At 42.6% G+C, this 17003-nt stretch overlaps 1 protein-coding gene across 1 annotated transcript in view; it reads left to right on the top strand.

The window, feature by feature from the left end:
- LOC145405852 (G-protein coupled receptor GRL101-like) overlaps positions 1–17003 on the top strand; it is a 140037-nt gene that overhangs the window by 42177 nt on the left and 80857 nt on the right. Inside the window, exons 3-5 of the mRNA XM_080277108.1 lie at positions 7993–8191; positions 9204–9206; positions 15071–15269. Coding sequence (XP_080133234.1) covers positions 7993–8191; positions 9204–9206; positions 15071–15269 — 401 coding nt within the window. The remainder of the gene's footprint in view (positions 1–7992; positions 8192–9203; positions 9207–15070; positions 15270–17003) is intronic.

Genomic DNA, 17003 nt, shown 5'->3' with positions numbered 1-17003 from the left:
TAGCAAGTGAGTTTTTGCTTTATTAATCAATAGAGTACTTAACTCTAGTTTATTCTTGGTAACGCCAGACGATTTTATTCGCTCCTGGGAAGTCGGCGTACCCATTGTGTTTATTATTGAGTCTTCCCAGTCATTTACATTTTTTATTATTCTTTGCCAGTTAACTAGATAAGACTGGTCACCACTAGCTTGTGTCTGTATTCTTTATTTGTATTATTAGCATTCGTTTGCTTAATAAATTAGCGCCATGGCAGCCAGTGCTTATGTACAGGAAGCCAAAGATATGGGTCTCACTGACCCAGAGAAAATACAGAGTTACGTTCTCTCACGGTTCAATTACGAGCAAGAACGTGAGAAAGACGCTCGTGAACGTGAGCGAGAACAGCGCGAATATGAGCGAGAACAGCGCGAATATGAGCGAGAACAGCGTGAACACGAACAAAAACAACGCCAGCTCGAGTTAGAAAAAGAGCGACAACCGCGCGAACATGAGCAAAAACAGCGCGAACTCGAACTAGTACAAGAGCCAGAACAGCGCGAATACGAGCGTGAACAACGAGACAAAGAACGAGAACATGAACTTGAAGTGCTGAAGCTCAAGCGAGATTCCTTGGCTTCAGACACGTCTGGTGCAGTTCGTCCAAGCTCCACGAGCGTTCTCCCTGCACACGTCCTGGCGACCCCACGCATCAAGCTTCCTTCATACAAGGAAAGCGAGCGAATTGAGCCGTACATAGCTCGTTTTGAGGACATGGCAGACTTATATCAACTGGATGAGGCAGCTAAGCGGCTTCAGTTTCTTAGCCTATTGAGGGCCCTGCCCTCGATATTCTCCACAGAATTCGTGGAGACAATCTCACATATGAGATGATGAAAGCTGCACTCATTAAGGCGTATGGTCTCACAGTAGACGAAGCCAAAGTTCAGTTCATGCGAGCTAGTCTCCAAGACAAGGAGACAGCTGTTCAGTTCCTTGATCGTCTCACAGCTTACTTAAATGAGTGGATGGAGAAAGATGAAACTCCTTCCACGCGTGAGGGGATAATTGACCTTATGCTGCGTACACAGCTAGAGAGGTCGTGGCCTGCTGAGCTCATAGCACAGCTTAAGATCTGCCAGGTGAAAGATGCCAGCCAAATGGCAGAGAAGGCTGACGCATTCTTTACTGCATACGGGTATCAAGCTCGTAAGCAAAACACCTGGAGCAGAAAAGATACTGCCAAGTCTGGGAAGCCGTCTCAGACTGAACCCCAGCAACAAGGCCATTCTCAGAATAATGGCCAAGGTCCAAAACCACAGTGGAAGGACCAGGGGCAAAACACTCAGAAACCTGAGTGGAAGAGGTACAACAAGTACCCTAACCAGCAGCAGTATCAGCCACTCAACCGACCGTCAGGACAAACTTTTTCACCACCAGCTCAAAAGAGGCAGGAAGCGAATGCAGCCTTCATTCCTCAGCAGCAGCCTGGTGGTCACGTCCCTACCAGTGTGGGTACTTCCCCACAGTTCACTAGTCCCACAGTGACAGTGAACCCCCCTCCACAGATGGCCAATGTTCCATCTCCTTATAATTCTCAAGGCACAATGTTTGCCACATCAATTCAGCAGCCTCATGAGTGGCTAGCTGCTTCCTCCACAGGCCCTCCCACAGGTGACAGTACCTTCCTTGTTCAGCCAGGGTTTGTGGGAGACATTCCTGTGAAGGTCCTGAGAGACAATGGTTCCTCAGGTTGCTCTGTCAAGCAGAGTTTAGTTCGGCCTGAGCAGTATACAGGTCGACAGATCCATGCAAAGCTTATTGATGGATCAGTGAGACCTGAGGCATGTATCCAGGTGGCATCTCCATTTTATACTGGAATGACACTTGCAGTTGTCATGCCAGAACCTTTATTTGAACTCATCATTGGAAATATTAATGGAGTCAAGGATAGTTGCTCCGATGACGCTACTCAGACTTCGGCTGCTGCGGTAACACGAGCCATGACTGAGGCTCCAGACTGTGTCACCCCAGTGATCATTGAATCGCCGCAAGATCTGATGTGTAGTCAACTTCTTGTACAAGAACAACATTCTGACCCGACACTTGCTACCGTGCGGAACAAACAAAAGGGTCGAGTGATTAAGTATTCACGGGGAGGTCGAGCCAAGTTCCTTCGCAAACAAGGACGGCTCTGCCGTGAGTCACGAACACCCGAGGGCGAGGTTCGACTGCAGTTTGTCGTTCCCGCCAAGTACCGCCTAGCAGTGTTACAATGGGGTCATTGTTCAGCCTCAGGAGGTCACATGGGCAAAAGGAAGACCCAGGGCCGTATCCGAGCTGACTTTTTCTGGCCAGGGATGGGACGGGACATAAATAGTTTTGTCCGTTCCTGCAGTGTGTGTCAAAGTAACACCACTAATCAGGGACATGCCCTTCCTGTGCCATTTGTAACCACACCCGTAATCTCTGAGACAGTTGAGAGACAGGGTAGTGGTGAAGTGGGTGCAGACCTGACGTCTCGCCCATTGGCCCCACAGGACACATTATGTCCAGGGCCTGTACATACATATTATGTACTGTAAGTTAAGGGGGAAGTTGAGAGGCGACTTGAGGCTATGGAAGACCCAAGTTTGCACAAGGATTCTCAGCTCCCCGATACTAATATAAGTATTGTAGGTTAAGGGGGAAGTGAGAACTCCGCAGAGGCGACTTGAGGCTATGGAAGACCCAAGTTTGCACAAGGATTCTCAGCTTCCCGGTACTAATATAAGTATTGTACTGTAGGTTAAGGGGGAAGTTCGAGAGAGAACTCCGCAGAGGCGACTTGAGTCTATGGAAGACCCAAGTTTGCACAAGGATTCTCAGCTTCCCGGTACTAATATAAGTATTGTACTGTAGGTTAAGGGGGAAATTCGAGAGAGAACTCTGCAGAGGCGACTTGAGGCTATGGAAGACCCGAGTTTGCACAAGGATTCTCAGCTCCCCGATACTAATATAAGTATTGTAGGTTAAGGGGGAAGAGAGAACTCCGCAGAGGCGACTTGAGGCTATGGAAGACCCAAGTTTGCACAAGGATTCTCAGCTTCCCGGTACTAATATAAGTATTGTACTGTAGGTTAAGGGGGAAATTCGAGAGAGAACTCTGCAGAGGCGACTTGAGGCTATGGAAGACCCGAGTTTGCACAAGGATTCTCAGCTCCCCGATACTAATATAAGTATTGGAGGTTAAGGGGGAAGAGAGAACTCCGCAGAGGCGACTTGAGGCTATGGAAGACCCAAGTTTGCACAAGGATTCTCAGCTCCCCGATACTAATATAAGTACTGTAGGTTAGGGCACAGGTTGAGGACCCGTGTGCGGTTCGAGGCTATGGAAGACCCGAGGTTGCACAGGGATTCTCAACTTGCTGACATAATCGTGTGCTATAATTAATGGCGACCTCGAATGTACGAAGCTTAGGCTGTCACTCGTATTTTTCAGCCAGAGCGTACTTTTCGTAGCATGTACTGATTGCTAGGCAGAGAGAGTAATTGTAACATGATAAAAATTTGTCTCATTGACACTTTTGATGCTCCACCTCAATTGGTTTTGCAGGTTCAGCAATGGGTGTAGCAGTTTTGCTGTGTGGGCCAGCTGATCATCTGCCGCACGCTGCCGCCTCTTCTCCTCTGCCTTCGTCGTCGCCATATTATTTACTATGTCATTTTACACATAGGTACAGTTACACTACAACTGTCACACCTACACCGTGTATTACATACACCACGCTACACAACAATTAGTTGTCAGTGTAAATGTAGCGACTTTTCACTCAGTTTGACCTGAGTACAGGATTTTCACCGTCGTCACGGAGTTTTTCCCTCAAGCTTGCTTCTATTAACGTAAATACGAGGTTTTTTCGCTCACTGGCGACTGCGACTTTCTCCTGTAGCAGGATAGCACACACACCACAGTGTGAATCTTGTGCGAATGACTTAGGATGTATACATATATATATATATATCCACAAATTTTTTCCCATAAGGAAAAAATTTAATTTTGTAGGGGCGTGATGTCACGAATCAATTCGCGACATTTCCGTTTTGTGAGAAGCCACGAACTATTAGTGGAAAACTCACTGTGTATCGCTCAGCTAACCGTTTCTCCCTCCATTTCGGGGTATACTTTTCAAAACATTCGTCACTGTTTAAAAGTGACCGATTTAATGCACGTCACTAAGTGCTCTACTGAGCGATACAATTGTTTCTTTATTGTTCGCCCCTGCTCTCCTCAACCGTTAGCCACGCCTTATTCCGGTGGCTTGTGCGTTCTGCCTATGCATTATTTGAATTCAGTCTAGTGTTTGTTGTGACGGAGGAAGGTCCTGTGCTCCTAGAAGTGTGAGAGGTCGCTAGCACCCAAGCTCCACTGAGACAGTTAATCCAGTCCTCCCACCCCTCGGGTGATACATAGCATTCATCGACTGGTATTTCCTTTGTGTATTTCCTAGTTTTAAGAGTTTAGTTAAGGTGTTTTTCCTAGGCGTAAGTATTTAGCTTCTGTGTGAGTGAGCGAGTGCGTCTCATTGATTTGATTTGAAATGTAATGTTAAATTTATTTTTGTAATCAATAAATTTAACAGTTCTATTTCTTGAGCTTAATGTAGAGTAAAATCTTGTTTCATTTCTCCATAATTAAGCTTATTTTCCATATAGCTCCTAGCTTGCATAAACGTTTTCTTTCATAACTGGTACTTAGACCAGTCTTGTTGTATTAACTTAAAATCCGTTATGCCAGGAGTTAATACATCAGCAAGAACCTGATGTTATTATTATTAGTATTAGTTATTTATTGTCAGGGGTGATGTAACTTCCTCCAGAGGCTAACAGTACAGTAATTCAGCAATTGTGAGTAATTAGTCTCTGCTGTGTACTGTTGAGAAAGTTTATAAATTCTCGTTCTTAGAGAATCGTAGCAAGTCAGCGTAAAGTAATCGTTGCTTGATGTAGCAAGACAATCATTGTCTCTGCTCTTCAATATTATTGAATATTAATATCAATTAAATAATATTTAAGCATTTATTCTAAAATTACCGTGATATTATAAAAACCCCGTGCCATACCTGTCTTACACATTGTTACCTATAGCTATATAGTTACATAGTTGCATATATATTACATATTATGTCACAACATATTAATGCCTAAATGTGTTCTCATCTGCTAAATGTAGCTTTGTTGTGTGTAATAATCTCCTGTGTTCTCTTCTGTTGTTTTCCCTGGTTTTGCTGTGAAGTTTATTCTGTTGCGTTTTAATCTGTTGTGCTGTATTTTCTTGCGTGATTTTATGCTGTTTTGTCTAGCTTTTTTAAAATTCTGGTGTGTGTTGTGTTCTGCTGTTCTTCTTTTCTGTTTTGATATGCTATGTTCTGGTGTGTTATGCTATATTGTCCTGTGTTCTGTGTTCTGCTATGTTGTGTTATATTGACCTGTTTGATGTTAAATTCTTTCTTAAGCACTTCACTACGCTGGTGTCTTTTCTTTATTTTTATCCTGTCGTAGTGTAAGAGTTAAATCAGTATCTTTAAACCCCGGCAATACACTGACTCAGTTTATCGGAGTCAGCGTATCGAGTGAAAACACTATGCCAATCTGGTCAATGTCTATTCGGGCCGGGGGGGAATGAGAGCATCTAAAACAAAGCTCCTAGGCAAGATATTCAACATCTGTCTTGACTGTGTCATTGAAACAGCGTTTTTAAGCGCTTTCGTTAAGCACGTTATTCTGGAAAAATTATACCATAAGGTAACATTAATGGTATTTTAGCAGTTTCTAGCAACAATAGATGGTACGGTCTCTTAAGGGTAATGAGGTCACCGGGTTCATAGTAAGGAAATGGAGAATGCGAGTTCCTTCAAATACTTACAGTACATATTGTGATGCACAAAGACGAGAGTTTAAAGATGAAGTGCAAGAGCGGGCAGATAAACTGAAGGAAAGAGATAACGAATCGAAAAGAGAGCATGGAAGTAAAGAAGTCATTGCATGACAGTACTGTGATTCCCACCCTAACTTATCAATGCGAAACTTGAACTCTGTTGGAAGGGCACAGGCTGAGAGCTAGAGGAATGGAAATGAGTTACCCTAGAGAAGCAAATGGAGTTTCATGGAGACACTGAGAGACAAATGAGGATGTCAAGGAGCGTTGTGATGGCCATGTGACTTCCTGGAAAGTGTCAAAAGAATTTTAAGGTGGTTTGGTTTTGTGCGGAATGAAAGCTTGGCTATGAAAATGTGTCATTGATGTGGAAGGGGAGAGGGGAACCGAGGATGAGATGGAGGGATGATGTGTAGAGGTGTATGAGTGAGGATGGTTTGAGTTGGAGAGAGCGCAGCCTAATGGTGGAGGGCAAGGCGACTGATGCGATTCGTTTGAGGCTACCCTTTGCGGGAAAAAGGCATTAACTATAAGTAGATAGATAGAGTTGAATTTAAACTGCAAAAAACTCAAGTGGTTATTTACACGTGACATATTTTTTGCATTATAAGATTTGTTAGTTTTATTTTATGATGATTTTATTAAGTACTCATATCTAATAATATCATAAAAACATTAGCAAACTACAATTTAATACCTTTCAAAATTACCTCCTATTTTCACAACTCTTGATCTTACTCTTCTGCATATTGGGTTACAGATATAAGATTCTTTGCTGAAGACGAATGATATTGAGGGATCTCTTTGAGCTCGCCCTGACCCTTTGTTCCAGCCTTTAGGGTGGACGATTATATCTCGTTTTACCCCTGCTACTGTCACTCATCTTTATGCAACTTAAATCAGACCACTCTTAGTGAAGCCTGCTATTGCTGTTGAACAAATTCTTTAGTAGGTAAACAAAATAAAATATTTAAGCATTATAACTGCAATGTAAGGTTTACAGATACTGTTGAGTGCGCCTTTTTTTTTTTTTTTTTTTTTACGATGATCTCTAACCACCAGGAGATCTACTGTAATTTGTGGTAAACCTCTCCTAAACATGGAACGAGAAACGATCATCAGTTACCTGTTCATTGTGAGTTTTTTTTTTTAACTACCACAAGATGTCTCTGATGTATTAGGGATATTTCATTCGTAGCGAAGAAATTACAAACTGCCTTCATTTGCACTGCATTGTCTTATTATTCTGTCTGTTCTGCTGTGTGTGCAGCTGGATGGTTTGTTTTCTGCTTTATATTAAGTATTCTGTTCTGTTCATTGCTACGTGTTGCTGCGTGTTGTGATGTAAAGTATTATATTTGAACTGTTGTGTGTTATATTCCGTGTGGTATGTGGTATGTCCTGTGTTTTGTTATGCAATGTATTGCATGTTACATTTTCAGAGTTACTGTATGCCCTTTATTATGCACTTTGTTCAGTGATGTGGTATGCTGTGTGTAGCATATGTTGTTATGAATATTTTGTGTTACGCAAGCGTGCTGAGTTATAATCTGTGTTCTGTGTTCCGTATGTTATGCTGCCTGTGTGGTGTGCGACATTCTGTGTGATAAGTGCTATACATGCAATGCTCCTTGTCTTTTGTGTTATATTCTGGGTTGTACTAGGTTTCATATTTTATGCGTTATCTTCTGCACGCTATGTGTTACGCGTGTTGTATGTTCTGCTTAATATGCTTAATATGTGTTTTTTGTGTTGTGTGTTATATTTTCTACGAAAATGATAGGCTTTGTACGTCATGTGTTATTTTATGTGTGAAAAAGGGTTATATTATATACTACATAACACTGTTAGGAGTTAACCAGAAGAAAGCATGTAATAATTCTGCTAACGCAACTCTCTCTCTCTCTCTCTCTCTCTCTCTATCTATCTATCTATATCTATCTATCTATCTATATCTATCTATCTATCTATCTATCTATCTATCTATCTATCTATATATATATATATATATATATATATACACACACACACACACCGATGCATGACTTATGCCTGGTTCTCACACTGTTATATCAGTAGTGCCTGCCTCTCCCCACAGAGTATCTGACAGGTGGGGGTTCTGTTGCCTGGCCCCGCACGTGCAGCATTGTTTGCCGGCTGCTGACGAGTTCTCCTCCTGTGAAGACCTCATGTCCAACCTGGTGCTGCGAGTGTGTGTCTGGGTATTAGGTTTCCTCGCCTTGCTCGCTAATTCGTTTGTCATCTTCTGGCGTTGCCTCTACTCCAGTGGCAATAAGGTAAGACATCGTACGGACTGGCAGTATCCAGGGCTACAACTGTCGCATCATATTCACATTCGATATTACAGTTTGTTTTATATAGAAACAGAGTTCATGGTAGCTACTGGACCACAGGTGGGAGTTTTTCACGTGGTGAGTTGTTTTGGTCTTTATCCCCGTTTCTCATAGTCAGCCAATTGCAGATCATGAATGGGAACAGGCTCACTACCCATTTCTCTCTCTCTCTCTCTCTCTCTCTCTCTCTCTCTCTCTTAGCGACGACTAGAATGGTTAAAAGATTTTAATTCAAGAGTTTACAGAAATGGCAGAAACTACTCAATTAATTAGCACATATGTAAGGAGAGTGGGTAAAACTCTCGCTTCTCATGCTCTAAGAATGATCTCGTCAAATGGTACTGATAATACTTGTAATTGAAAGTGTGTTACTGTCACATAGAGACGTCAGCAGCAATTGTGAAATCGTGTTTTATACGGAGTAATTTTGTTGAATATACTATATACACTTTTTCTAAACGAACCTACAAATGCAGCTGCGTGACAGATGACAATATAATATTTTACCTCAAACACACACACACACACACACACACACACACACAAACACACACACAAACACACACAAACACACACACACACACACACACATATATATATATATATATATATATATATATATATATATATATATATATATATATATATCCCCTGAGGGTAGGGGGGTTTTCAAAAATACTTCCCCAGTATCCCTGCTTGTCGTAAAAGGCGACTAAAAGGGTTGGCGGAGGGTTAGTGCCCCTCCCCGGAAAACAACTAACTAAAAAAACAAACAAGAAGCCTCGGACAAGGACTGACCAAACGATGACGACCCAGGACCGGACAAAGGACTTGGTAATGAGTACATGGAATGTAAGAGGAGCGAATGATGAGGTGAAAGAGAGAGAGATTGTCCAGGTGCTTGAGGGTGCGAAAGTGGATGGATGTGGAATAACTGAAACAAAATGGAGAGGAGAAAGTGTGAGAGAATGGGAGAATGGATGGGGTATATGTGCAGGAGTAGGTGAGAATGAGAGGGCAAAGGAAGGAGTATGTATAGTTGTGAGTAAAAGTTGGAAGAGGAGCATAAGACAGTATGGATCAGTTGGGTCAAGGATTGTGTGGGTAAAGTTGAAAGTTGGAATACAAATGTGGGCGATTGTGTGTGTGTATGCACCAACGCAAGATCATGCTAGAAGAGTGAGAGAAGAGTTCTGGACAAATGTGGAAGTGTGCATGGAAAAGTTTGGAAGGAATGAGAGAGTGTTTTTGATTGGTGATATGAATGGTAAAGTTGGGAATGTGAAGGTGGATGGAATAGTTGGTGAGTGGGGTGTGCCTGCTGAGATAGATGAGAATGGCAGTGCGTTAGTGGACATTTGTACTGGGAGGGGGTTGGTGATAGCCAATACCCTCTTCAGGCATAAAATGATCCACAGGTATACATGGCGAGTGATGAGAAGGGTGGGTGGTGAACTGAATGAAAGGAAGGCAATGATATATTATGTGTGTGCGGATGAAAGGATGCGAATATGTGTAAAGGATGCAAGAGTGTATAGAGGTTGGGGGAGTGGACTTTCTGACCACTACTTGGTGGTGGCCAGAATTAGAATGCAAGTAAGATGGATGAATAGAAGAAGGGAAAGACGAGAGGAAGGAGTAGTTGCAAGGAGAGTGGAAAGGTTACAAGAGGATGAGAAAAAGGCAGAGTATAAGAGAGAAGTGGAGGAACGATTGGGCAAATATGAATTGGAGCAGATGGGAGACGTGGAAGGTGTGTGTAAGATATTTACAGAAGAAATATGTGCAGCATGTGATGTGGTGTGTGGGATGAAGAGAAGACGAAGGGGGGTGCAAGGAACAGCGTGGTGGACTGAAGAGGTGAAACAGGCTGTGGCACAAAAGAAGAAAGCATACAATGAATGGATGAGAAATAGGGGCGTGGAAGAAGTTGAGAGGCGGAAGAGAGAGTTATATGTGGAAAGAAAGAGAGAGGTGAAAAGATTAGTAAGAGAGAGTAAGAAGAGAGTGGATGGGGAATTTGGAAGGAATTTGAGTTTAAAGTGGAGGGACTGTAAGAAAATGTTCTGGAGAGAAGTGGAAAGAGTAAGACAGGGTGTAAGTGAAGTTAGCAGGGGAGTGAAAGATAAAAATGGTAGAATACTAGTGGAGAAGGGAGAAAAAGTGAACAGATGGAGAGAACACTTTAAGGAATTGTTGAACGTAGAGGATGGAAGTAATGCGAGTATAAGTGCCTGGGGAATGGCTGGGAGAAGGAGGGAGGTGAGAAGACAAGAAGAAATCAGTAGGATAGAAGTTGTGGAAGCAATGAAGAAAGTTAAATCGGGGGAAAGCCCCAGGAATTGATGGAGTGTGTGGTGAAATGCTGAAGCATGGGGGAGAGATAGTAGTAGAATGGATGTGGAAGATGTGCAGATTGGCCTGGGAGGAAGGTAGAGTCCCGGAGGATTGGAAGTCAGGTATAATTATTCCCTTGTACAAAGGAAAAGGGGAAAAAGATGATTGTGGTAATCATAGGGGCATTTGTCTTCTTAGCATAATAGGAAAACTGTATGGTAGGATACTTATAGACAGAGTTAGAGAAAGAACAGAGAAATTAGTTGGAGAAGAACAGGGAGGCTTTAGGAAGGGAAGAGGTTGTGTAGATCAGATATTCATTCTTAGATCTTTAGTGGAAAAGTTTCTAGAGAAGGGAAAGAAGTTGTATGCGGCTTTCATGGATTTGGAGAAAGCATATGACAGGGTGGATAGACAAGGATTGTGGAAAGTGTTAAGAATATATGGAGTAGATGGGAAGTTGTTGAATGCTGTGAAGAGTATGTACGATGGTGCGAAGGCTGCAGTGCGTGTGGATGGTGAACTAAGTGAATTTTTCTCTTTGAAAGTTGGGTTGAAACAGGGATGTGTCATGTCTCCATGGTTGTTCAATCTGTACATGGATGGGGTAATAAAAGAGGTACAAGGTAGGGTAGTGGATGTTGGAGTGGCCCTGGTGAGAGAGGATAGTGTTTGGAAACTCCCTGTACTGTTGTTTGCAGTTGATACTGTGTTGTTGAGTGAAGACGAAGGGGAGCTGCAAGGCTTGGTGGATGAGTTTGAGAGAGTGTGTAAGAAACGGAATCTAAAGGTGAATGTAGGGAAGAGTAAAGTGATGGTCTTTGAGAGAGGTGAAGTTAGTGAATGTACAGCAAGGTTGGATGGTGAGGAATTGGAAAATGTGAGTACGTTCAAGTACTTGGGTAGTGTGATAAATAAGGATGGAGGTTTGGAGGGTGAAGTGCTTGAAAGGGTACAGGAGGGAAGAAAGGTTGCTGGTTCTTTGAAAGCAGTGATAAGAAACAGGGAAGTGAGCATGGAAGTGAAAAAGTTACTACATGACAGTATTGTGATACCAACTCTAACGTACGGAAGTGAAGCTTGGACATTGTTGGAAGGACACAAGTCAAGAGTGAGAGCAGTGAAAATGAGTTATTTAAGAGGAGCCTGTGGAGTCACGTGGAGAGACAGGCTGACGAATGAGGATATAAAGGAGCGTTGTGGTGTGGATGTGGATGTGATAGGAAGCGTTATGAGGAACACACTGAGGTGGTTTGGCCATGTGGAGAGGATGGAGGGTGAAAGACTGACGAAGAGAGTGTATGTGAGTAAGGTGGAGGGGGGAAGAGTGAGGGGGAGGCCGAGGATGAGATGGAAGGATGGGGTGGAGAGGTATATGAGAGAGCGGGGTGTGAGTTGGGAGCAGGGCAGTGAAATGGCAGGGGACAGGGCGACTTGGAGGCGATTTGTTTGTGGCCACCCCAAACGTCTGGCAAAATATATATATATATATATATATATATATATATATATATATATATATATATATATATATATATATATATATATATGTATATATATATTGCCAGACGCCTTGATCCCGTAAGGGGTGACCACAGACAAATAGCCTCCATGTCGCCCTGTCCCTCGCCATTTCACTGCCCTGCTCCCAGCTCACACCCTCTTCTCTCATATACCTCTCCACTCCATCTCTGCATTTCATCCTTGGCCTCCCACTCCCTCTCCTCCCTCCACCTCACATACATACACTGTCCTCGTAAGTCTTTCACTCTCCATTCTCTCCACATGGCCAAACCACCTCTGTGTATTTCTCCTAATACTTCCTATCATATCCACATCCACACCACAACGATCCTTCACTTCCTCATTTGTCAGTCTATCTCTCCATGTGACTCCACATGCTCCTCTCAAATAACTAATTTCCACAGCTCTCACTCTTGACTTCTGTCCCCCCAACAAGGGCCAACGTTCACTTCCATACGTGGTATCACAATACTGCCATGTAGTAACGTTTTCACTTCCCTGCTCACTTCTTTGTTTCTTATCACTGCTTTCAAGGAACCAGCATCCTTTCTTCCTTGTTGTACCCTTTCAAGCACTTCACCCTCTAAACTTCCATCCTTCCTCGTCACACTACCCAAGTACTTAAACGCACTCACATTTTCCACTTTCTCCTCATCCAACCTCACTACATTCACTGACTTCACTTTTCTCAAAGACCATAACTTTACTCTTCCTTGCATTCATCTTTAGATTCCGTTTCTTACATACTCTCCCAAACTCATTCACAAAGCCTTGCAGCTCCCTTTCGTCTTCGTTTAACAACACCTTATCATCTGCAAACAACAGTACAGATAGATAGATAGGTAGAAAGATAGATATTTAAACATATAAGCAAAATAGTATGATCTTCAGGGGCTCGGTTGTTTCCCGTTTCATGAATGATGAATTGAAGGGCTTTTACTTTATATTGAACTGTACCTCAATACTACTGGGTTCTCGGGTAGTTTATTGACGCTGTCTTTGGTCAGAGCTTCTGCTCAACTTGTATCACAACGTCTCATCGTAGTATGCATCAACATCATTCGTTTCTCAGTACAACCAGTCTAACAAGATGCAGCTGTGCATTGATCAGTATAGTCTCTGTTGCCACCCTCATTTTTTCTTCATACTCTGAACCACCTTTTCTATCAACCACGTACACCCATTAAAACAATTACCGGCACACCTTTAGCATGAAATTTGACACAGCGGACGAGGGATCTGAAAACAAACTTCTAATCTAACGTGCCTGGTTGGTATGCCTGATCCGCCTCCGTATTCATAGTGACATCGGAAGCTTCGTAGCACCGCTTACCAAGCTACTTGCTTTGCTTTTTGATTATTACTGTCTTTTATATTACTTAGGAAGTTTGAGTATCAACATAGTGTTCTTTAAAATTATAAACGAGGATATTGATGTGTAAAGTAGATCAGATTCAGATTCAACATTAAAACTCCTATTGTTCATTCGAAGCTCAAATTGCCCAGTCTGAAGCAGCTTTGTGGGCAACATATTCCTCACATTATATGCACATCGAGAATCGTCTGAAGTAAAAGTCTATCCTAAAATAAACGAATATGGCCACCGATCACCCCCTCCGCGATGGTGTTATCATCTTCGTCAAACTGGTGATATACCATTCTCACTTTCATTAACCATGCATTACTGCATTCACGTGTCATTGATGTGGTTAATATTATTGCAACGCTACGACACATACTGTATATGCTTTACATGCCTTGTTCATGGGGTGTTGTGGCCTATATAGTTTGTCATCAACCCACTCTTAAAATGCTAATGCTGGCTGTCATTGTATCACAACGTGTAAGAAAATCCTAAGGCGGTAACCTTGGATATGATGGGAACCAATGAAACATACAGTACTTTGATTTCAGTATTATCTAGCGGATAATGCTTTGTTGTTCTGAGATCTTCCGTCGAGCATAATATCCATTCATGAAGGTAAGGACTTATAATATATATATATATATATATATATATATATATATATATATATATATATATATAGAGAGAGAGAGAGAGAGAGAGAGAGAGACAGAGAGAGAGAGAGATGAGGAGGATGGAGGGGCGGACAGATTGAAGGGGGAGAGAAACAGGTGTACTACCTCTTACTGCGTGTTCACAGCTTCCGTGCCAGGGATAGTTGCAAAAAGCATTGAAGCATGGGGTGCAGATAATTATTTTAGTGGATGTACAGTACAGTCGTGGCTTATAATTACTTGCTCACCTTCAAATCCTATCCGTGGCCGGAGAAAAAGACGTAACCAGGGTTCACAGTGATCGTAGATCCGTTGTATGAAGTGGCAATTAGAAGTTTTGTTAGACTACAATAGAAGGCCTGTACTTAATTTGTGTACCATGCAGAGTTCTCAGCCATCAAAAAAATTTAATTCCTGTTGGAACTGCAATCACAGTAGAAGTGAAATATGCTCCAGAGTTTACATCCATTCCTACAGTTTGATGTCCAACAGATTTTAAAGTAACACTTGGATTATTACCTCCATTCAATGAATACAGAAGTCGTAGAAGAGCAACAGTTCTCTGTAACAAAGTTATTCGTACACAGTACTCTAGAAAGGCTCCGAACTAACATGTCTCCCGTTTGGTGTGAAACCCTACCTACGTCTTTTATCAGCCACGGGTCGGGGTAGAGGGTAAGCAGAAACTATGGCTCACAACTGTATGTTTGTATAATTCTTCCTGATTAGGGGTGTGATGTGGAGTTTCGAATTTATGCATACAAACAATCAATTAATGTCTAAATTTCACGCAACAATTTATTTTGAACCGTTGTATAATTAATCCTATATTCCATTCACTTACTCCTTTAAGCTTTTGATAGAAATATTCTGGAGGGTTTTAGCGTAACTAACAGACGATATCTTTGAAGTAAGCGAGGATATTACCTGTCCATTGGGCAGGTGCACTCGTTCCTGATCGTGAACCTAGGCGTGGGTGACCTGCTGATGGGGGTATACCTGCTCATAGTGGCTGGAGTGGACCTACGCTACCGAGGGGTGTACGCTGCGCACGAGCACTCATGGAAGGCCTCACCCCTTTGCCAGCTGGCCGGCTTCATCAGTACCCTGTCTTCAGAGCTCTCAGTCTTCACACTCACAGGTCCGACCTTCACACTAGTTAGTGTTTGTTTTATAAATACAACAGAGTTGAATAGTGCTATTGGTATTTTGTGAATTTACCGCTTTACTAAATGAACAATTGGCAGAACACAAATAAACATCCACTTTGCTTTTATTGATCCATGCACCCGCTTCCCTTCTATATTAACCTGTCTTTCCTATCGGTGCACTTAAACTCTTCCATCATTTCTGATCTATTTCCATTCACCAGCTATTCACACTGTAAGCCACTTTATATGCATTTACATAATGTGAAGACCTCACCACTCTCTCTGAACAATGCTGTAAATAATATCCTATCCATTGCTAATAAACAACACGGCATTATCTGCATACATTAGCTTTGAAACATTGTAGCTCACACTAATCTTCATGGCTCTCCCACTAGATTCTGTGATTTTTTTTTTTTCACAGCTTTATACATAGATCGACTGATTGACTGATGAATTTATTAATTGAGTGATTGACTGACTGGTTAATTGACTGATTGATTGATTGGCTGATGCAGATGACAGATACAAAAAAAGTTGTCCTGGACGGGGGGGACACAACCTGGCCGCACTATGGGGTGGTACTACTACTCTGCGGCCAGGTTGTGTTAGGAAGAATACCGCCACCGTATTCCCTGCGTGTCGTAAAAGGCGACTAAAAGGGGCGGGGTGAGGGGACTAGGGACCCCCTCCTCTGTTTTTTAGTTCCTAAAAAGAGACAGGCCAGAGAAAGGGATGGGGGATGGAGTTATCCCCGTACCGTGAAGATTGGGTCTATGAATGTGCGTGGATGTAGCACGATTGAGGCTAAAAGGGAGGAGATTGGGAGAATGTTTGTGAGAAGAAAGTTGGATGTGTTAGCTCTGAGTGAAACGAAGATGAAAGGGAAGGGGGAATCTATGTTTGGAAGTGTGAATGGAAGATTGTCAGGTGTTGATAGAGGAAGGGCAAGAGAAGGTGTGGCCTTGTTAGTGAGTCCGGAAGTACAGAAATGTGTGATTGAATGGAAGGAGATGTTATCGAGACTGATGTGGGTGAAAGCGAAATTTGAACGCGAGTTGTGGGTGTTTGTGAGTGCATATGGGCCTGGTAGTGAAAGGGATGAACAAGAGAGGGAGTCTTTATGGAATGATGTTGATGAGTGTCTGCAGAGTTTTGGAGCGAATGTGAATGTGGTAATGATGGGAGATCTGAATGCTAGAGTGGGAAATGTAGCAGTTGAAGGCGTAGTTGGTATGCATGGTGTGCCTGGAAGAAATGAAAATGGGGAACGAATGATAGCGATGTGTGTTGAGCGAGAGATGGTGATTGGGAATACAGTACACTGTTTGAGAAGAAAGATATTTATAAGTATACATGGGTGAGACAGGAGGGTGGAATGGTTGTTGATAGAGCTTTGATGGACTATGTGGTTGTGTCTAGGAATGTAATAGGAAGATTGTTGGATGTGAGAGTTCTGAGAGGGGAGGGTGGAGGTATGTCTGACCACTACCTGGTGGAGGGAAAGTTAAGAGTAGGTAAGAGATGGGTGAGAGCTAGGAGGGTTAGGTGTGGCAGTGAGGTTTTGAAAGTGAGTTGGATAAAAGTGAGAAAAACATAGAGTATCAGGAGAAATTGAAAGATGAGTGGAACGCAGTGAAAGATCGGGAAAATGGCAGTGTGGAGGAGGAATGGCAGTTGTTTAAGAGTGCTGTGGTGGGGCATGCAGAAGAGGTGTGTGGTGT

Source organism: Coenobita brevimanus, chromosome 68 (genome assembly GCF_032717465.1).
Source record: "Coenobita brevimanus isolate Jiangsu-jjx chromosome 68, ASM3271746v2, whole genome shotgun sequence".
Lineage (NCBI taxonomy): Eukaryota > Metazoa > Arthropoda > Malacostraca > Decapoda > Coenobitidae > Coenobita > Coenobita brevimanus.
Note: the sequence above shows the minus strand (reverse complement) of the source record. Positions and strands in the feature narration are given on the sequence as shown.